The 23,166-nt window shown below is 36.4% G+C and overlaps 1 protein-coding gene across 1 annotated transcript in view; it reads right to left on the bottom strand.

Moving 5' to 3' along the window:
* Positions 1 to 1,160: 1,160 nt before the first annotated feature.
* LOC141428972 (anoctamin-5-like) overlaps positions 1,161 to 23,166 on the bottom strand; it is a gene marked incomplete in the record, with an annotated part of 37,958 nt that continues 15,952 nt past the window's right edge. Inside the window, 2 exon segments of the mRNA XM_074089067.1 lie at positions 1,161 to 1,312; positions 5,852 to 5,991. Of these exon segments, the coding sequence (XP_073945168.1) occupies positions 1,203 to 1,312; positions 5,852 to 5,991 (250 nt within the window).

Here is a 23,166-nt window from a genome sequence, read left to right as displayed (position 1 = left end):
ACTTGCGTCGGACTGTGTACTCATCCAGCAAAAAATATTAAAAAAAAATAAAAATAAATACGCATCAAAATACGTCATCTTGTATATTTAAAATAAAAAATCCAAAAATAAAATAAAAAATATATTTATTTTGTTCATCCCAATTAAATTAAATTTGAATGTTGTTGCGCATTGCAGCGTTAAATAATATCTTAATATATAAAAGTAAGAGTTATTATTATATTTCAGGCATGTTTGATTGTCTCCAAATGTCTTTTTAATATAGCTGATTTAAGATCTGAAGAGGTTGATAGTAGTGGTACTAGTAGTAGTGGTGATTGTTTACTAAATACAACATATTATTGGGACTTGGGGAGTTTATAGTGACAAATTAAAACGGTGGTTATGGTTCGTTAGTCTAACAACTGGTAGCATGGTGAGCAAGGAAATTCTTTTAGTTCATTTAAATAAATTTTGCAATTGAAAATAAAAATATTTGAAGTTGAAGTTGAATTTGAATTCGAAAAGAACTATTTGAAATCATCTTATTATGTGATTTGACGTTATCCGCACGCAACTTTCGAGCCCTGGTTATCATATGGTATCAAAATGTAGTAAGGTGCGACGACGAGGAGTTAGCGAGGAGGAGTGTTTTAGGTTGAATTGCGACCAACAACGCACGAGCCGAGCGAGCGAAGTGAGTGTGCCGCAGCAGCGGCCGGCGAGTTCCAGAACCGAACTGCTGGCGTCGCGAGTTAGTTAGTCTTGACTTCAATATAAAATAAACACAAATTCGAAAGCGAAAAGATGTTTGAGCAAATTCGAAATGTAGTGATTAATCGGCTAAAAGAATTTCTGTTAATAGTTTTAGGGTTTACTGACTCATAAGCCAATAACTGAATAGTCTACGAAAAGTTGAGTTACGAAACAATTCATCTGCGTACAAATTCATCGGCGTAGGTACCGTTACTCTGCGAAACGTGGTCTGCCAATCAATATTCTGCGTAAAAATTGTCGGCGAATCAGTAAGTAACCCTAGGTAACCCTACATTACATATAGCCCTTAATAGCCCTTAGGCTAGCAGTCGTTAAGCTAAAACGAAGATGGACGGACATGGCGAGTCTACTGTGTTTCGAGAAGGACTCAGAACCCTAACAACTAAACCTACGTGTGTAATTAATTCTTAAGGATTATCGTCAGTTTTTGGGCACAAGGTTTATTTTTAAATAAGAGTTAAGTACCTTACAGTGCGAGCTGGAATCTCAGGCTTGCATTCCCACATCCAACTCCAGTAATATTCTTTCCGTCTCCAGAATAACACAAAAAGAGTTGCTGAAAGGAATAGTACATTATTGTAGAGGCTAGAAAAAAAAATAACAACAATAACAACCCAAAGCCTGCGTTGCTCCGGCTATTGTCTCCCGCCGATTTTTATTTTCTACTGTTACATCATTATTTTTGAAACGAGTCCATTCTTATTGGGCAGTACCCAAAACCACATGTTTAAAAAATAAAAACTGTACTAAGGTCTCCGCTCACTAGGAAGCGTGACTGCAGCGGCAAGTCGAACATAATAAGGATGTTATGGGTGCTCGCGCACTGGGGCACCAGCTGAAGTTGCAAATGCAATCAGTTCTTTTTATAACGGCTCTGCCTCTGGTCTGGATGGGTTGCGTCCACAACATCTCAAGGAGCTTATCTCTTCTTCTGCGGGTGGCAATGGGCCTCGCTTGCTGGAGTCAGTTACTAGGCTGTGCAATTTCCTTTTGAGGGGTTTGCTTAACGCGCAGGTGAGGCCTTATTTGTACAGAGCCTCTTTGTGCGCATTGTCTAAAAAGGATGGTGGGGTCATACTGATTGCGGTGGGCAGTACCATTCGGCGTCTCGTAGCCAAATTCGGTTGTTACTCTGTCAGGGATGCTATGTCGAACTACCTTCAACCAAAACAGGTTGGCTTTGGTACGGCTGGAGGGTGTGAGACGGCTATACATGCCACGCGGTCTTTTGCTGGGGCATTTGAAGGCACAGATTCAGTCATAGTGAAGATTGATATTAAGAATGCATTTAATAGTGTGGATAGGGACGTTTTGTTAAAGAGGTCTTGGATCTTGTGCCGTCTGGGGCTTGGAGGCTCGCGAGTTGTTTAGGGAGTTAGGCCGTCGATTGCGTGATAGGGGTTCCGACCCTCGCTCTGGCTCGTACTTGGTGCAACAGGTCTCCATTGCCATTCAGCGGGGTAACGCTGCTGGTATTATGGGGACGTTTGAGCCGGGTACGATGCACGAGGGAGGGTTTTAAGTTAGTTTTTATGACGAAGCATGTTGCGGATGACTTTAGTGTAATTTAGTATAGCTTAGTTTATAGTTTAGATGATTAAGCCTTAGTTTGTAGGTATAGGTTTAAGTTGTTTTTATTTATTTATTTATTCAGGAGAACCAACAGCTTAAAACATACAGATAATAATATAGAGAGATATTTTTGTATAATGTTTTATTTTATTATTCTTAATTGTCAATAAAAATTTATTTAATAGATTTAAATGTCAAATTGAAATAAGCAGTATTTAGTGTAAAAACTTCTAAGTATAAATGACTCGCCTAAAACGATTAATTCTGGCTCGTGTTTTGAAATGAGTATTACCTAAATTAAGTTAAGTAATTAGTAAATGCATAAATTGACAACATTGTAAATTTCTAACACTATGTACGTATGTATGTATAACTCTTTATTTTACATAAAATATATGAAATAACTTTTAACAAGAGGAAAAGATGTACCATCAGCCAAATATGTGGTCTACCATCCTAAAGTTGGTAATCGTTCGTTTGCATGTCATAAAACAATAATGCCAATAGACGTGTCTGACAACTTGAAAGTTCGACTTTAGCGACATATTCATTTGATAGGAACTTGTTCAAAAATTGATAGACCACTTATTTGGCTGATGGTGCAAAGGCGAACTTATCCCTTAAAGGGATCTCTTCCAGCTAACCTTTGAACGATTGAAAGGACATCAGAAACAAGAGTGGACACTACAATGGAAAGATAAAAGAAGATTTAAGTGAGCGAAACAATACATGAAATATAAATAAATGAATACCAACACATACATGATAGGATTAATCCATTATATTCCCTGTGAAAAAAGGTAGACGCTTCGATCATCAATACGTACTAGATTCAAGGTCACAGCTCTGAAAACGGCCAGAGAAATAAGAGCACAAATTTATTTTGTGCTCTTATTTCTTACAGTACGCGTCAACCACAGCCAACGAGCGGACGTGAAAAATACCACAATTGTGCGTTTAAAAATTGCGAAAGCAGCCACCATTACACTAAGGTTTCGGAAAGAATATCTTTCTTTAGGTAAGTACAAGTCAGTATTTCATTTAAAATACGTAAAAAATAGCAGTTAACATTTAAAAATCAATAATTTATTGTTTGTTTAACCATATTGCCAATAATAGGCGGTTCTGGAACAAAAAATCCATGAGTAGTTCTCATTTTAAAATGATTTTTTTTTTTTTTTGTAGATTTCTTAGTAATCCTTTTTGCTGTGTAGAAAGGATATATATTGTCACAAAAGACAGATAAGAAGAACTTTATGGGCCTTGCAAAAATTCAACTATTTATTGACAAATTTGACATAACTGGAAATAGCCAAAAGACGCAGATTACAGAAAACGGCGATTCCCAAAGTGCAGGTATAGGTTTACATAAAATGTTAAAATAATATAAGATTAATGTGGTGAGATGGAGTAGAGGAGTTATCACTTAAGACCAGCTATATTATTAAAGAAGTCGTAAAGCTTCAAGTTCAAGCCGTATACTATTTATAATATTACCGTTAATTGCAAATTCACGTCAAACAACAGAAAGTTCAGGCAGAGGTATTAATAGAATCGACGTCGTCAAATCGAAATGTTGTCAATTATACATTTACTAATGGGTACCTTTGCACCAGGGACAACTCGAGGGGGCCTTTTCGACTAGCCTTAAGCTCTTCTCTTTGAAGTGGCAATGGGCAGGCCATATAGCACGGAGAACAGATTGCCGTTGGGGCTGGAAAGTTCTCGAGTCGAGACCGCGGATCGGCAAGCGCAGCGTAGGATGTCTACCAACGAAATGGACGGATGACCTGGTTAAAGCCGCAGGTTCACGGTGGATGCAGGCCGCTGCCAACCGAAGCGACTGGAGGTCTATGGGGGAGGCCTATGTCCAACAGTGGACGTCCTACGGCTGAGATGATGATAATGAAGCTCTTCTTAAGTATAAATGTTTTTTTAAATCTGTATTATTTGTTTTCTTGACATGAATAAATGATTTAGAATAGAATAGAATAGAAACGTTTATTCGCTAATTCGCAAATTACATAAGTACACAAAATAAAACAAGTATAAAATAAATATTAATGACAGTATTTGCGAAATCGCGAAACGGTCTCAGCTCAGCATAGTGTTGGCCGTAGAGGCCAACGTTTAAAATTTAGTTAATTATCTATAAGTACATTTCATTTCAGGTCATAAATTGTAAATGTAAATATTAGTATATAATTGTATTTGTTTGTGTTACATCTCTGTCAAATAAAAAAATGTCTGTCTTATATAATTATTTGCGGCTCCATTATTACCCTGTTCCTAAAATAGAATGTCATCCTTTTGAAACTTAAGTTCTTTTGTTTATCGAACGCTTTTGCTCGTCTTGTGACAAAACGTCGTAAGTATTAAATAAAATTATTATTATTTGGATCTTTGTTGCTTAGACTTAAGGTATACTTTAAGTTAATTTAGAAGGTAAAACAGATATCGCTATGAGTACGGCCACTTTTTAGCTTTGATTTTGTATGGGATCTTGAATCTAGTAGTTCGTTCATCAAAGGGTAGACGCCAATGTTTATGTGTTTTAGCTAGGATTGTTAATTGATTAAAACTTACTCATTCTAAAAAGGCATAACTCAAACTATACGACACAACAAAAGCAAATTATATAGACTAATAATTTAAAAAAATGACAGATGTCAGGTCAGACCTACGCTGTCACTTGTCAATGTCAAAACGATGCGAGATCGACTTTTTTTAAACAATGAGACAATAGAATTTGCTCTATCCTGCCATACAGTGGGAAATTGAGTTTTCGAAAAAAAAAATGATGGGTGTGAAGTTTCCAATCCGCATATTAATTATCGTGAAATTAATTTAGCTCGTTATATAGCAGTCTTTGAGAGCAGTAACTATACCTTCGAAGTGGGAATTGCCGTTTTCTGTAATCTACGTCTTTGGCTACTATGTCAAATTTTTCAAAATGAATCTAACATATAGTCGAATTTTTGTAAGGCCTATAAAGTTCTTCTTCTCTTTCTTTCGCGACAGCGACATCCATTCCGCACAGCAAAAAACGATCACTAGAAAATCTCCAAAAACTAATAATAATTATATATAATATATATTATTTTAAAATGATAACTACTCCATGAATTTGTTCCAGAACCACCGATTATTGGCGAAATGGTTGGCCAAATGTTGGCCAAACAGTAAATTATTGATTTTTAAATTTTTACGTACTTTAAGTGAAATACTACCTTGTACTTACCTAAAGAAGGATATTCCTTCCAAAACCTTAGTATTACCGTGGCTGCTTTCGCAATTTTTAAACGCACAGCCTCAGCATTTTATTTTATCACGTCCTCACGTTGGCTGTGGTTGGCGCTTACTGTCAGAAATAAGAGCACAAATTTATTTTGTGCTCTTTATTTCTCTGGCCGTTTTCAGAGCATTCAGGTTGAATCTAGTACTAATCGTTGATCCCAGCTTTAGCTATATAAAACTAGTGATCAAATTGATATTTAAAGCTGATGCTTTTAACAGACCTTACCCCATATAACAATGTATACCATAATCACGTTAATGTCCTCCTGGTCAAAAATTCGGGCAATATTCTCAGCTATTCGAAAATACTCTTGGGGGATGAATCGGCACCCCTCAAGATGAATACATGTTGGACACATAGGTTTACGCTCATGAAACATAAGATATGGATAATAGTTTTTAGCACTGAAAACAAAAACTTTTTCTAGAACCTGGAATGGAAATCGATATTAAAAATGTAAACAAACAACAACATCTTTTTTATCCAATTTATTCCAAATCTAAAAGTATGCATGATTTTAAGTGAGGTGCAGCCACGGAACAGAAAAAAACTAGTGGAAATGTCAAGCAGCCGCTTCGCGTTTGCTACTAGTATGCGGAGTTCCACAAGTTATAGGTCAGTTCGCCGGAAATGCTTACGAGTGACGGTTGTCAGAGCTAAGAAGAAAAAAACTTTTCTACTCCTATACTGATTTACTTAATCAGGAACAGTAATATAACAACATACATAACAAGGTTCTGGAAAAGTTTATATATTGTCTATTCCCCATAACAGCACTGTATCGTAATGTTGCTAAAACGATACTGAGGGCCTACTCCGAAGTTCAAAAATTGAGGTTCGTATCGTAGCGTCCCTCTCGCTCTCATATTAAATAGTATAATTGTCAGACGGACCGCACGACGCAAACTTCGAGTCTGGAGTTTCGTAGTAGCCCTGCTGCAATCACTTACTTTTTTTTCTTAATTCGTACGTTCGGACACGCTAAGGTGCCAATTACATATTTTATATGGTTTTTATACAGAAAAAAAACTTTCCGAACCTACTAATCCATAGTCTGCCAACATTTAAGTAATGCGTATTTTTAACATCGACACAGGCAAATAAACGTTAATCAAAAACAAAATTTAACTTAGACATATTTTGACATTTTCATATTTCTCACTTGTTTATTGTTGTTTACCTTCTCTTTGCGGTTGCGATACTTTTTACTAAAGTATGAAAACATTTCAAGTTTACTTTTTCTCTAATTTTGTATTTTAATTAATAAGTACCCAAGTCGAAGAAAAAGTATTGTATGCAACGTTGTATAAGTAAGTAAAAAAAAGCTCGTGGCGTCTTTTTCTTACGATGTTCGCTAAAGCTCACATCGTAACTCACGCCACTCACCTTTTTTGAACCCTGTTATACAACTGTTGCATAAAATACTATAAAACTAAGATAATTATGCCTTAGTGTGCCATTTTAGAATGTAAAAACGATGCCCGAACCAAAAATATCACCCAAGGTGGCATTTTATATCATCGGCAAGGAGTATTTTATTTTTATTTAATAAATTTATATTTTTTTCCATTCCATATGACAGTATTATAAAATGCACCATACAAAAATAAACTTTACCGGAATACAATAAGGTCGGTTTTTGTTCCTGTCCTAAAACGATGCAGTTCGAGAATGTTCCCTATCCATTTAGACAGCACAGGAATATTGACATCGCTTAAGTAGAGATTGAGTGTTGTCGGTAAAATTATCGATGTTTGTTTCTGACTGAGTGTTCTGTTGAGTTAGTTGAATTTTTATCCCTTCCCTTCACGAAATAGAAAAGTAAAAAAAAAACCTATGAAAAATATTTTGGGACCTCGCTCACTGGTGTCATGCGATTGGTCAAATTTATTTTACTAATATATTTAATAATAAATCACGCCCAATTTTGCTATTTAACAATAACAGCGCAGTCGATGGAAAAATAGTTGATTGTATTTTTATTCCAAGAAACTGATAATAATATGAGGTTGCACCCTACCTATAGGCCGAAAGACTTTCGGATATCAATAGTATTTTAACCCGAATACAAGGGGAAATAAAATACTTACCCCCTGTTTCACTATCCATTGATACATTTTATGTGACGGATATCTGTGATGCCGCCTCTGTTTGTTTTGTTTGAATAGACGGAGACGGCGTCACATTTATCTGTCAAATAAAATTTATCCATGAGGATGGATAGCACAACCACCTAAAGACCAATAAGTCTTTTTCAAGCCAATTCAGTACACATATTTATAAATAAATAAAATAAATAGATATCATGGGACACTTGACACCAATTAACCTAGACCCAAACTAAGCAAAGCTTGTACTATGGATACTAGGCAACGAATATACATACTTATACACAATAGATAAATACATACTTAAATAGACTTGTTGTTGTTTCTTTAAAAATATATGGCTCTATCCACTGGAGGACAATTTTGCCAGTGTCTTACGTAGGTTTATCCGTTGAACGGTAAAAAAAATCTAGAAAACGAATTATGAGAGACAGGTAATGGTGGATGAACGATGATCGTAAATAATTAGACTTAATTACCTATTTATGTTGGCTATACAAACACGGTATATTGCCTGGTCACTCTCTGCCAACAAGATATAAGACATGTCTAGATCATTCTATGCTTAATTAGACCAAAACCATTCAAAACTGGCCGTCCTAGTTCTAGATACAACTATAACTGATTATGCAATGATATTACTCAATCTAAGAAACCATACAAACTCAAATTATAAACTTACTGACTGATTCGTTTATAAGTACACTCAGAAGATGTCTCATTAATAACACTAAAATTGCCCTAGTACCCAGAAATAATCGCATACCTTGGATAATACAGGGGATCTTACGCTGTATTAGAAACCGAAAAATATACAAAAACCCTGCTTGACTAATCCTGATAATTATTATTCTCAAATTTACCAACAACCGATACAGGAACTACTACAACAACCTAATCAGAAAGCTTGCTAAAGCAAGCAGAAATCCGAAAAAACTCTGGAAAGCAGTAAATACAATCGCGAATCGCACGCAGGACAAAGTAAAAAATACTGAATGACTACGAGTAGATACATATTAGGAATTCGCCCTCAGATTATTTAAATGTTATAAACCAGTACTTATGATTCACTGGCATAGGAAAAACTCTTGCTGAGGCTATTTTGTCTCGTAATCCCCAATCAGGCGCTGACGTCAGCAAAAATACTGCCACTGTAAACTCGTTTGTTCTTCTAGAAACAGATCCAAGCGAGGTATCTAGAATACTATTTAACCTTAAATCAAACAGTGCCCCTGGCTGGGATAACATCCCAACACAGTTTCTAAAACCAGCTAGTGACATTGTAGTTCCTATAATAACGCATCTTGTGAATCTGTGTTCCAATGCCTTAAAACAAGCAGTTATTACTCCATTGCACAAGAGTGGGAGCAGAGATGACATTTCTAATTACAGTACAGGCCTATATCAATCTAAAGTTATTGAAAAACTCATAAACGTAAAAAGACTAAATAATTACCTAAATAAATTTAATTTGTTATTGAATGCACAATATTGGATTCAGACATGGTATCTCTACTGAGGATGCCGTGTCATCGCTTACCTCTCTCATAGTAAATAATGTCGACAAGAACAAAAAATGTTTATGTGTATTTCTGGACCTCAAAAAGGCGTTTGATACTGTCTCTGTTCCCATTATTGTTAACACCTCCTATGTTCTCTATATTCCTCTATGTCTCTTGACAAGCTACCTCGATTCCCGTAAGCAGAGGGTAAAATAGAAAATCATGTCAGTAACGAGTGTAATGTATCCTACGGCGTACCACAAGGCCCCAACCTGTTTTTAGCTTACATTGACCAGCTTTGTAATATGAAAATAGAAGCAGGCACTGTCTTCACATACGGCGATGCCATTCTTTTTTCGCTGCCATTTTTTTTCGGACTTCGCTATTCCGGTAATACCCATTTTAAAGCGTTTCGGCGAGATTCGATTATGTGCAGATTATTCGGTTACGTTAAATAAAGTACTGCAAATAGAAAAGTACCCCTTGCCACGGATGGAGGAATTGTTTGCCAAGTTGCACGGTAGTGAACAATTCTCCCAGCTAGATTAATGAAAATGAAATGAAATGAAATGATATATTTATTCCAGACGTTAATCCATCAATCATCCATCATCCCAGCCTATATACGTCCCACTGCAGGGCACAGGCCTCCCCTCATAATGAGAGGGCTTGGGCAGTAGTTCCCACGCGGGCCCAGTGCGGATTGGGAACTTCACACATACCATTGAATTGCTTCGCAGGTTTGTGCAGGTTTCCTCACGATGTTATTCCTTCACCGTAAAGCTCGTGATAAATTAGACAGAAGCCGTGGTGGCCGAGTGGTTTGACATATGGCCTCTCAAGCAGAGGGTCGTGGGTTCAAACCCCGGCTCGCACCTCTGAGTTTTTCGGAATTCAAGTGCGGAATTACGCAACATTAAATATTAGCAAAAAAATATCACGTTTGTTGTATGGGAGCCCCCTTCAATATTGATTATATTCTGTTTTTAGTACTTGTTGTTATAGCGGCAACAGAAATACATCATCTGTGAAAATTTCAACTGTCTAGCTATCACAGTTCGAGATACAGCCTGGTGACAGATAGACAGGCGGACGGACAGTGAAGCCTTAGTCTAATAGGGTCCCGTTTTTATACGTACGGAACCCTTAAAAGTATACAGCCTTTTTAACATTTCAACGCTGCACATAAGCCTTTGCAAGACTCAAACTAACATTAATAAACATTTTTAAATGTATAATTCTAAGTGCTCAACTATTTTTTATAACAATTCCTACGTCACAAGAAAACAATAAGGTTGCTTATCACATTTGTAAGTGAAAATACCTTTAATATATAAGTAGACTGACGAGTTTGTAGTGTAGCGTGTAGTGGTCAACCGAGCGCCGCAATGTAATGCAACTTGCACGATTTTTCTTGCAAGTCTAAATCGGCTTAAAGTTTTTCGTGGGACCGCCAGCCGTATGAATCTTCATAGTGGAATCTTAACCACTCAGGTTAATGTCAGTCGTTAATCCATAAAAACAATTAATTAGAAGTCAAATAAATAAAATGAAAATTAAATTAAGTTAAGATAAGCCCGGGTTAGATGAACATCGAGGGTTACCCCGATCCCGCGATGACCGGTCTGTGGTATCTCCTCCAGCGCTCATGAAGCGGGCTGGCGTCCCACTCCCTCACAGCTGCAAGCAGTGTGTTAGAGGAAGCATAAATGGCCCTTTTGGTGGCAGCGCTGCGCGCGCGCAGCAGCGCGGGCCAGCCCGGCGCGCGGCCCGCAGCGAACATGGCGCTCGCGCTGCACCAGCGTGGCAGACGGAACATAGCTCGCCACGCATCATTGTACTGCACTTTTATGTCCTGAGCCACTGCGCAGGTATATTGTGACCACAATTCTACCGTGTAAACGGGTATGTATTATAATACCGATAAACGAAAGACCGAATTTCACAAGACCTATGGACGGAAGGCCGAATATTAAAACGTCGAATGATATATGACCGAAAGTTTGAAATCCCGGAAGTACATTTGACCGGCAGCCTAAATCCCGAAGACTACAATCCCGAAGATCAAAATACCTACACTCGAAAGGTCGAAAACTCATAATGCCGAACAGTCATAATCACTACAAGTAAAATAATCGACAATCAATATATCGAAAATCAAATACCGAAACCGCCGTTATACCAAAGACGAAACAAATATAGCGGGAAAAGATGTGTGGAGCGAGCGAAGCGACTCGGATAGGTTAGGTTCAGAAGGCTAAGGCGCTTAGCCTTCGATGTTAGGTTTTTTTTAAATAGCAGGCAAGATACTTAACTGCCACTAAGGAAGAAGGTTGGATAAGATTCAACAGCAATGATCATTTGTGAAGCAATATTATCCGGGCTGCTATAAAAAAAAACCTAACATCGAAGGCTAAGGCGGGAGCTACGCTCCGCTTCGCTCCGCCTTAGCCTTCTGAACCTAACCTATCCAAGTCGCTTTTGCCTCGAACCGTCTTGCTCGCTCGCTTCGCTCGCTCGCACATATCAAACTTTTTTTTACTTTCGGTATTTTGTACTTTCGGTATTCTGAATTTCGATTTGTTAAGTGTCGATATTTCAACTGTAGGTAATATGATTTTTCGGTATTATAATACATACCCCATTTTCGGGATTTTGTACTTTCGGTCATTTAAAAATAGATATTTCGACCTTCGGTGTATCGGTTGTCGGTATTTTGTACATTCGGTATTCTGAATTTCGATGTGTTATGAGTCGACATTTCAACTGTAGGTATTATGATTTGTCGGTCTTATAATACATACCCGTGTAAACGCTTGTGCAAAAGCTTAGAAAAAGTTGCCTTTTGACGCCTTCACTGCATTTTGCGAACCTTCTAGCGAGCATATCTCTCAATGTCCTTGTGATCCTTCATGCTTGACAGCAGAATGTGTCCTAGATACTTGACTTCATATACCCGACGTAACGGCTTACCATTCAACAGCAGTGAAGGCACTTGCAAAGGCATATTCGTAGCCTCCGTGAGCATGAACTCAGACTTGTCAGGGTTGTAAACCATGTTGTATTCACTAGCGTACAACTCAAGCCAAGCCAAGTAAGTACGCGTTATTATTAAGTCAAGCCTATTTTCAGTTAGGATGAGATGATCATTCACAGTTGCTTACCATAATTAATACACATAAAGGGTTGTTTAAATTCACTAGATTGGTTTTCGGTCTCTCAAACGCACCCGCCATATTTCAAAAAACTATGGAAAGGCTACTACAAAATATTGACGGCGTAGTACTATGCCTACTCGATGATGTGCTGGTCACAGGAACAGTGTAATAAAATGTAAAAAGTTCTTAGACTTTGTCACAGGGGTAACTAGGGAACAACATTGTCAAAGGTTGGAACCATTTTTTAGTCGTTTACAGGAGGCGGGGTTAGTACTGAACAAAGACAAATGTAACTTGTTCAAGGATTCCGTAACGTATTTCAGGTTTGTGATAGACCGAAACGGCATTCACAAATGTTCCAATAAAGTACAAGCAATGATAAATTCAAAGTGTCCCACTAATATACATGAATTAAAATCATTTTTGGGATTAGTGAATTATTATAGAGTTTTTGTACCCAACGCATCCTCTATATTAAGCCCACTCAATAGTTTATTGCATAAAGAAGCATAATTTACTAAAATTAAGGCGGAGCTCGCATCAGAGAAAACATTAGCGCATTATAATCCGGATTGAAGACTTGTTCTAACTGGTGACGCCTCTACTGGGGGTCTTGGTGCCACTTTAAGTCAATTGGAAGGAGGTACGAAACGGCTTCTGGCATACGCGTCGAGGCCCTTAAGTAGCGCGGAGCGAAATTATAGCCAAATAGAAAAAGAAGCGACGGCTATTATTTTCAGCATTAGGCGATTCCATCAGTACCTTTACGGGTTAGACGTACCTTTTATTCTTTGTATAGTCACCAGCACCAATATCTGACACAACAAGCGTGCATAAATATCTGATACGACTCTATTTCTAGGGCCGGAGGGACGTGTCAGATATTTTTGCACGCTCCGCTGTGGCAGATATTAATGCTGGTGACTGTACCAACCAAAAACCCTTAACATATATTTTTCACCCAACAATGTGCCAGAGGTATACGTTAGTCGCCTTCAACGTTACGCATTATTTTTAAACAGTTACAATTACGAAATAAGGTATGTGAGAAGCGTAAACAACAGCGCAGATTACCTAAGTCGAGCGATTGGCGAGCCTATATCAATTTTGTAACAGACGGCGATTTACCAATAAATTAACTTTAAAACAGATCACAGAGCCAATTGGTACTGATGCGCTATTGCAAAAGGTAAAAAAATACATCATTAAAGGGATAAGTTCGCCTTTGTACATATATCTCATTGTTTGTCAATTGTGTTTGTTTACTTATTCTGTACAATAAAGAGTTTACATACATACATACATCCTGAACGGTTGGCCAAAATAAAAATCCAAATGAAGAAATGCGACCCTATTTTAGTTGTAGGCTAGACCTGGTTTTTGAACAGGATTATCTGATGAGAGGTCATAAATTATTTAGTCATACCTGCAATTTTACAACCCAAAATATTGAATGAGCTACACTACACAGGTGCCATTTGGGAATTAATAAAACTAAAGCGGAAGCACGGTCTCGGTTTTGGTGGCCTCACGTAGATCGCGACATCGAGGAAAATGTTAAAAGCTGCGCTGTTTGTGTGCAGGCAAAGCCTACCCCGGCGCGTGCGCCCCTTACACCTTGGCCTCCCCCCCATCCGTGGCACAGGATACATCTGGATTTTTTGGTCCCATTAAAAGCGTTATGTTTTTTATAATGGTTGATGCATATTCGAAGTGGATCGAATGCACTGTCAAACTAATCCAGTGCTACTGTGATCACTAAACTAGAAGAGGTTATTTCCGGCTTTGGCATAATACAAACAATTTTAACAGACAATGGAACTTCTTTCACGTGAAAATAGTTCCAAGATTTTTCCTCGAGTAATGGTCAAGCGGAAATTGGGGGTCAAAATTCTAAAAAAAACACATATATGGACTTTTAAGAGCGGGGACCAATATAAGAGAAATAAACGGTAGGTTACTGGAGTTCCTATTTAGGTATAGAAATATTAAGCATGTAGACAAGTCAGCGGCCGAGCTAATGATCGGTAGTAATCGCTGCGTTCATCCGTCCGTCAGTCAGTCATTTAGGAAAAAGCATTTTATATGTAGGTATAGGTTTACGGTTAATTTAGGGGATATTAACAAAAATCAGAAGTTAAAATAAAATGAATCTAGACGACCGCATGGCCAAGTGGTTAGACAAACCTGACTATGAAGCTTGAGGTCCCGGGTTCCATTCCCGGTCGAGGCAGCCATTTGTATGAATAACACGAATATTTATTCTCGGGTCTTGGACGTTAAATATGTATTTACTTATAATTATGTCGTATTTATCTATAAAAGTATGTTTAACCGTTGCCTAGTATCCATAGTACAACCTTTGCTGAAGTAGTTTGGGACTAGGGCACAATTGGCGTGAGTTTGTGTCTCATGATATGTATGAGTTGTGTTTTTTTTTTCATATTATGTAATACGCGCCCAATTTTAATGATCTTTATACTCGTAGTATGAGAGGGTCGGGTCCCGTTGGCCTTACTTGCATTTAGCCTTGGCGAGCAAAACAGCTCAGTAGTACACTGAATGCAAAATTACTTGGTTATAGAGTGCCATGATTACAAAATTGTCTTAGTTTTAGGAAGACTTAATAAGCAAAACGTCTAGGTCGTGAAATGCACAAGTAGGCAGAATGACTCAATTGTGTAAGGTCTTGATTGTATTGAATAGTTTTACAAGACCAGACCAGACCATTTACCTACTAAAACACTATGACATTAAGTCGTTTTACAGCCAAATCATTCCGTCGTAATTGAATAAAGATATTTTGACTTTGACTTTGTCTTTGACTTCTACTATGCCTTATAGCAATGAGGGCGTTTTACAGACCAAGGTATTTTGCTACCCGGACAAAATACAACAGGTGCTCAGTATGCTTAGTGTATTTTCCCGTTCACAAAATACGTCTCGATCGCGTTCACGTTAAAATCTCAATTTGTATGGAAACACGGACAGCGCCTCTAGCGGAAAGTTTGCGCAACATCTTTTATGAGTGTAGGTTTGCGTAAACTATTTCGTCCGCAAATCGTAACGAAAATGGGTGACGACGCCGCACCGTGGACATGTGGCGGCTACGTATCGACGATCGAACGCTCGATTTACGTCTTCGAATAGTAAACGAATGTTTTGTGAAAACGCCACACTAGAGGCACTGCTCGCCAAGGCTAAATGCAAGTCGGACCCGACCCGTATGAGATGGGTAAGTAGTCTAAAAATATAAACTTGGCGTCATTCTGTGCAGGTTTGAATGCCGTACAGCTTTTATGCAGAACAGTTTTATATATTACTTATTAGTCCTTTACGAGATATAACCGTAAAACCGTAACAATACCCCTTTTGGGGGGTTTGTTAGATAATTTTCACAAACTTATTTACTGGTAAAATAGGCGAAAAAAATAAATGCGAACATTCTAAAACGATTCGTGAAAAATCGCTACATGAAAAAAGACGAATAGGGCAGAAGTACCGGTTTTGGCCACCTTGAGCCCATTTTTGGCCAGTTGACATTTGCAGTCATATATATAAAAAGTTATAGTTTTAAAATAATATGTATAGTGAGTTTTCAAAAGTTTATACTGAAACAAAGTTTATAATGATTTATTACTATAATTTTATTTCAAACGTATATATAAACAATAAACGGCCATAAACGGTACAGTGGCCACAACCGGTAGGTACTTCTGCCCTAATTAAATTTGCGATCATGAAATAACGCGATGGGAAAATTCGCTGCTATGAAAAAATGCTTTTGTTAAACTTGTCGCACAAATCGGTCAACAAATGAATGCTATGGGATCTATTGAAAATACTTTTTTGGAAAATGTTCAACTATCTACCCACCTTTTTAGATTTTTTTCTTATAAATTAATTCTGTACATTACCTGTCATTGAGGAATATACGAAGGTCCAGTAATATAGCATCTGTGCTAATAATAGCAGGAATTATTAAGGAGACAGTGTAAAATCCATAAAAAGCAAATAAAAACGCCAACTGCGAAAAAAAAACATATGCATAAAACTTAATTGCGTATATCTATTTCTCTAGTACTTGAGACTGAATAGTTGATTTTTTGGGCAGTATTTGTACCTACTTGTTAGGACAAAATTGTATTTCGTAATTAAAACGATAAAAAATATTAAAAATGCAATTTGGCCAAAACCGAGGTGTGAACTAGTTTTTACTAGAAATAATTTATAATGTAATTTTTTCCTTCCAAATTTATCACCCCAAATAACAACAAGAAAAAAAATTACCTACTGGCGTTAAATGCGCTATATTTGAATTCAATGGAATTAATCGATGGCCCAGTTGCATAATAAAGTACAAGCTAATACTATTAGTGAATTTCAATACAAAATCGCTAATAATATATATATTTTTTTTTATATGGCGTTTGTCCAATGGCTAATAATATTAGCTTGTACTTTGTTATGCAATCGGGCCCTGGTAAACAAATGTGGTGACTGACATTGACACTTGACTGACGACTGGCTGACTGACTGACTGACGTTGGCTCTAGTGATGTGAAAGCTCTTTAAGATACTTCAATCAGCAGTAAATAATTATTTTGAATTGACTCATATTTCATTATTTAATGATTTCCCTAAGTTTAATTTTTTTAAATGGCGAATCACGTATTCTCTTAGTCCTATTCAAGAGTCATTCACAATTTTTCCATGTCCCTTGTAACTTAAATTGTTTAATAGCATTTTCACGAAGTTTTAGAATTATATCTTCAAATATATATACCTAACGTTTTTTCAATACAAACTTACACTCCCCTTTATACCCCTTTAAGGGTAGAATTTTTAAAATGGTGAAACATGTATATCCACTTATATTTTTTTGACGTATTTTCCCCAAGGTTTATCATGGAGTATTTTAGAATTGAAAGGGTCAGTTAAAATATGGATTAATTTAGATTTTTTTGCTGCTTAAGTAGCGTAGTAGAAAAAGCCAACCTGAGATATATGTGCATAGGAGAAATTTGTATCTTGACTCCTGTCCAACGGTGGTGTAGGGGTTAGTACGGAACTTGGTTCCATTCCCAGCGCTGGTCTCTTTTTCTGGTTTTTCTGTGCATCCATGTCTCAGTTTGTATTTTCGATATAATTTAGAAGAGGCATTTTTAAATTTACATAAGACATGGAAATGAGAGTAGACACAGGGAAGTGATTCAAAATAGTTGTTCATGAATGTCACGGAAATTAATGTAGGTAATTTGATTTAATGTAATGTAATAATAGTATATTTTATCAGCTTACTACCATAGTCTCATAAGAATATTGTATAAACTAACAACTTAGTTATCCGAAAATAAATTATTTTGATTTTGATTTTTATTGAAAATGATTTTTTGGTCCAACAATGGAGTCCACAGTAAATATGATACTAGTAAATAGAAATCTACATAATTTGTACTATAATACTATTTTATCGTCCAACTAGTGTTTACCCGCGGCTTCGCACACGTAAATCATTAGGTCCAGCAGCTGAAATACCGGGATTTTTAAAATTGCCGTGGGAATTCCCGAAAATTAAATCGTTGTTTTCATTGACATTACATTAAAAACAATCATGGTCAAATTTCACGACTCTAAGCCCAGCGGTTATTAGTTCGAAATTTTATCCCTATCTCGTGGGAATATCGAAATAAAAAGTAGGCTATATTTTATTCCAGATGTCAAACTATCTACATGCCAATTTTCATGACTAGCTGAGCGGTTGTTATTTCAAGATTTTATCCTATCCCATGGGAATATCGGGACATAAAGTATCCTATGTTGTAATCTAGGTTATCTAACTTTTCGCCAAATTTCATCCAAATCCGTCCAGCCGTTTCAGCGTGAAGAAGTAACAAACATATTCACTCACTCACTCACAAACTTTCACATTTATAATATTAGTAGGATTAGTAGGATATAGTAGGAAGTAGGATAGTAGAATAGGATTAGGAACCTTTATAAACCTTCATTAAATAGTGTAACTTAACACAAATAATTAATATCTACGAATAAATTAATTTGCAGAACCAGCCATAATTATCGGTAGATAAGGTTGGTTCAGTCAAATAATTAATTTCGTTGGTACAGCACTAAATTTCCAGAGACTAGACCGACCATAGACCAACTTCGGTGAGGAAAAAATTATCATGTCAACTAGCTTTTGACCGCGGCTTCGCTCGCGTTAAATTTGGGGTAACAATTAACATACATTTACTTTCTGCGATCCTTTTTTTCGTGTTTTGATTGATTTTTCGGAGGATTACATGGAAATATAAATACAGTAAGACGTTGTTTTAGACAGATGGTGCACAATTTGGAATTTAAAAATCAACCTACATACGTAATTAATCATTCATAATTCGTACCAACTCTGAAACCCTGTTTCGCTGAAACGTTAAAGACGTTAAAGTACTACGCGTTTCTTTTGCCGGCGACTTCCTACACGATATAGGATTGTATCTCGAGAAATTGTAAAGTCAGGATAATGTAGCTCCCAATTGGTAAAATATATTTTTAAATCAACCCCAATGATGAATTTACTTATGTCGATCCTGCGGGAATTTTGCATTCTTCTGTAGAAAAGCAGCCTATGTCAATCAGAGATACTGCAGATTACTATTAGTGAAAGAATTTTTAAAATCAGCTCCGAATTTGGATTGTCTTACTTACTTCTACCTATCCTGCGGGAATTTAGCATTTTTCCAAAGAAGAGCAATCTATTATACCAATCAGCAATAGTGCAGCTTTATATTAGTGGAAGAATTTTTAAAATCAGTTCTGAAGTTGAATTCAGTTTTTTCTATCCCATGGGAATTTTAGATTTTCTGAAAAAAAAGTGGTCTATGTCAATCGAGGATTTATATTAAATGAAAGATTTTTTAAAAGCCAAAGATGAATTTACTTATTTCTATCCCGCGGGAATTTTTGATTTTCCCGGAAAAACGTATCCTATGTCAATCAGGAATACTGTAGCTTACTTTTGGTGAAAGAACGTTTAAAATCAGACCCGAAGTTGAATTCACTTATTTCTATCCCGCGGGAATTTTGCATTTTCCCGAAGAAGAGTAGTTTATACTAATGAGAAATAGTGTAGCTTTCTATTGATGAAAGAATTTTTAAAATCATCCCGAAGTTGCATTCAGTTTTTTCTATCCCATGGGAATTTTGTAATTTCCCGAAGAAAAAGTAGCCTTTGTTATTTGGAGATAGTCATATCACATAATATGTAAGAATTTTTTAAATTAGCTCCGAAATTGAATTAATTTATTTCTATCCCGCGGGAATTTTGCATTATCCCGGATAAAAAGTAACCTATGTCAATCAAGGATAGTGTAGCTTACTGACGGTGAAAGAATTTTTAAAATCGGCTCAATAGTTTCGGAGATTCGACTACAAACAGAGATGCGAAAAAAATTTAGATATTTCCCTATCCCGTGGGAATTTCGAAAAATCCTTTCTTAGTGCGCGTCTACATCTATTAAGGAATATATATTCCAAATTTCAAGTTTCTAACCCCAGCGGTTTGGGCTGTGCGTTGATCTATAAGTCAGTCAGTCAGTCAGTCAGTCAGTCAGTCAGTTTCTTCTTTTATATATATATAGATTTGACAAATATAACGGATTTTCGTCTTCCAATTAATTCTATAAAATAAACATATTTACACGATTATTTAATGATAAAATAATTGTTAAAAACAGTGGTGAGCTCATTGAGATGTGAATATGATCGGGATTGGCGTTCAAATGTAAGTAACTACGGAGTAATCGTGAAAAATTGCTTTGTTTACACGATTGATTTTTTCCATTGAATAGTACTTTAGGTAACTATGCCACGTTACATAATTAATTATTATTATATCTGTTTAACCACTCACTGACAATTTTATGTGACAAATCATAATGGCTCAGTACCTTAGATAATTTAAGACCTCAGTACCAAATCGCCTATAAATCAAAATGACCAAGAATTCAGATTTATTTAAAACTAGCCGTTACCCACGACTCGCGAGGTTATCGCCATCCCGCGGGAACTACTCAATTTTCCTGGATAAAAACTATCCTATGTCCTTTCCCGGGACTCAAACTATCTGTATACTGAACTTCATCTAAATCGGTTCAGCGGTTTAGACGTGATGAAGTAACAAAAAAATAAACAAACAAACAGACTTACAAACTTTCGCATTTATTATATTAGTAGGATTTTTTTATCCGACTAGATGGAAAACGAGCAAGTGGGTTTCCTGATGGTAAGAGATCACCACCGACCATAAACATCTGCAACACCAGGGGTATTGCAGAAGCGTTGCCAATCTAGAGGCCTAAGATGGGATGTACCTCAAGTGCCAGTAATTTCACCGGCTGTCTTACTCGAATCTCCACGCCGAAACACAACAGTGCAAGCACTACTGCTTTACGGCAGGATTAGCGAGCAAGATGAAGCGAGATTCTTCTCAACAGAGGTTTTTCCGAACCGGTGGTAGATTTTTTTTGACATTCATAAGTGCTTGTTATAACCTAAATTGAATAAAGATATTTTGACTTTGACGGTGGTAGCAATCCGGGCGGACCTTGCACAAGGTCCTACCACCGCGATTTATTATTTAAATCATCCAAAACTGCATACTACTTAATGTGCAGTCTCTGTTTATTCGGACAAAGCAAAGAGAAACGGTACATAATCATATATCTGTTACGTAAAGTTTATCAAAGAGTGGTGAAACAGAGGGTTAGTATCTTACACGATCACCGAAATACTCATGGATGAGGTTGAGTGGTTGTAATTTCAGTAAATTTTCCCAGCCCGCCCAATTATAATTCAATATCTGTAACAAAAAAAAAAAACAATTTTATTACAGGTAACAACTAGTTTTTCCGCACACTTTCGTTCGGGTCGGTAATAAAATTAAATTCACGATTATAGTAGGTAAAGTATAAACCAATAATCCCAAGAACAAAAGTCTAATTAAAAACGACAAAGTACGTGTCGGGCCAGAACCATTTTCAAACTAAAACTTATTGCAACTCTATAATGTTCAAGGAATATACAGTGCTAACAAATTAGCTACTTACAAATACTTTAAGAAATGGTATCTTATATTAAAACATTAACTTTAAATAATATTATGTAGAATTAAAGAAAAAATAGCCCTCTTGTTCTGAGAGGAAGCTTGTGTCCAGCAGTGGGACGTATATAGGCTGGGATGATGATGATGAAAGAAAAAATATGTTTTCATTTTCAGAACAAAATTCTATCCAACAATCACGTCATTTGTGCATTTAACTGATGATATGACGTTTAATATTTCAATCAAGTGACAATCGGCTGGTGGAACGATACAAATGATGTTACAATTGGCATTGTTCATATTTTACCAATGCACCCAGGGGGTTACTACGACATTCGAAAATCGAATTCGTGTCGTACAGTCAACGTCATAAATAAGGGATCATTTCTGTACCTTGCCGCTTTCAGTCGTTACACAATTTCGTATGACTTTTCAAACATGACGTTAAAGTGACAAGGTACAAAAGTGATCACTTATTTATGACGTTGACTGTACCGTCTCTCTCAATCTCATATTAAATAATATTAGCGTCAGCGGACGACGAAATACGAAGTTCGAATTTTGCACCTGATTTAAAAACAATTTCCAGGAATAGGATTCCTTTGTTATGTATGACGTTGTCATGCATGAACAAATTAAATCTCTAAATTTTCTTATCTTTATGCTTGTTACTCGTCGCTCTGCTCATGTTTTGCGAGTTCTTTAAGATACTTCAACGGTAAGTCATATCACATTTGTTTTAAAATCTACCTAGTGTGTTTTTGTATATTTTTCACGTTTAAGATGGTCACTGACATAGACATAATTATGATATAATTACACTGATTAACTAACGATGCAAAGTCAGCGTGACACCTACTCATATGTCGTGAAAATTGTAGAGAAACAAACTATCCGGTCCATAAGTTCCAGATGACCTAGAAAGGTCAAATTTGGCATCAAATAGGTAATTGGGTGAATACAAAGGAATAAATCAGAAACTACTAAATGTTTATCATTTTATTATAATTTTTAAATTAAATTATTTCTGTAAAGTAATAATATCCCATCAAAACATAATTGTGAATTGAGAGCCAAGTTCAATATTATGATATGTTATTATGCCTGCTAGCTGCTACGAATTATATTATAGCCTTCACAAGTTCTAAAGCTATAAGTTCCTATTTTATTCTTTCCGAAAATTTGTTTGTTGGTAGAAACTAGCCATAAAACATAGGGCTCTTCCATGACTTTTTAGTAGGTACTTATCGCACTCCCAGATCAACAGTGGATCAACTGAAAATAATGTATCATTTTGAATTAAGACTTAATTTAATTTATAGAACGTCTAAATTAAAATGGTGCATTATTTTGAGTTGAGCCTCTGTTGATCTGGGAGCGTGAAAATTAGCTTTTAAAAGACCTATCCAACAATACCCCACACTATACGGTTAGTCGAGAAAAAAAATCACCCCCACTTTACGAGGAACCCTAAAAAAAATTGTTATTTTTTTATTTTACCACTGTCAGCGTCAAAATAATGAAAATAAAACTGTTAATGTTTAATTTAGCTTGTTTGATTTTAAAGGACATCTATTCTCTAACCTGTTTTTTGCGCCGACTCGTATATCCCCACGGTAAGCATCTATCCATTTTTAAGGGGTCAAAAAAGTAGATTTTCACGATA

Source organism: Choristoneura fumiferana, chromosome 6 (assembly GCF_025370935.1).
Source record: "Choristoneura fumiferana chromosome 6, NRCan_CFum_1, whole genome shotgun sequence".
Lineage (NCBI taxonomy): Eukaryota > Metazoa > Arthropoda > Insecta > Lepidoptera > Tortricidae > Choristoneura > Choristoneura fumiferana.
The sequence above is the reverse complement of the archived record's forward strand: the minus strand, read 5'-3'. Positions and strand labels throughout refer to the sequence as shown.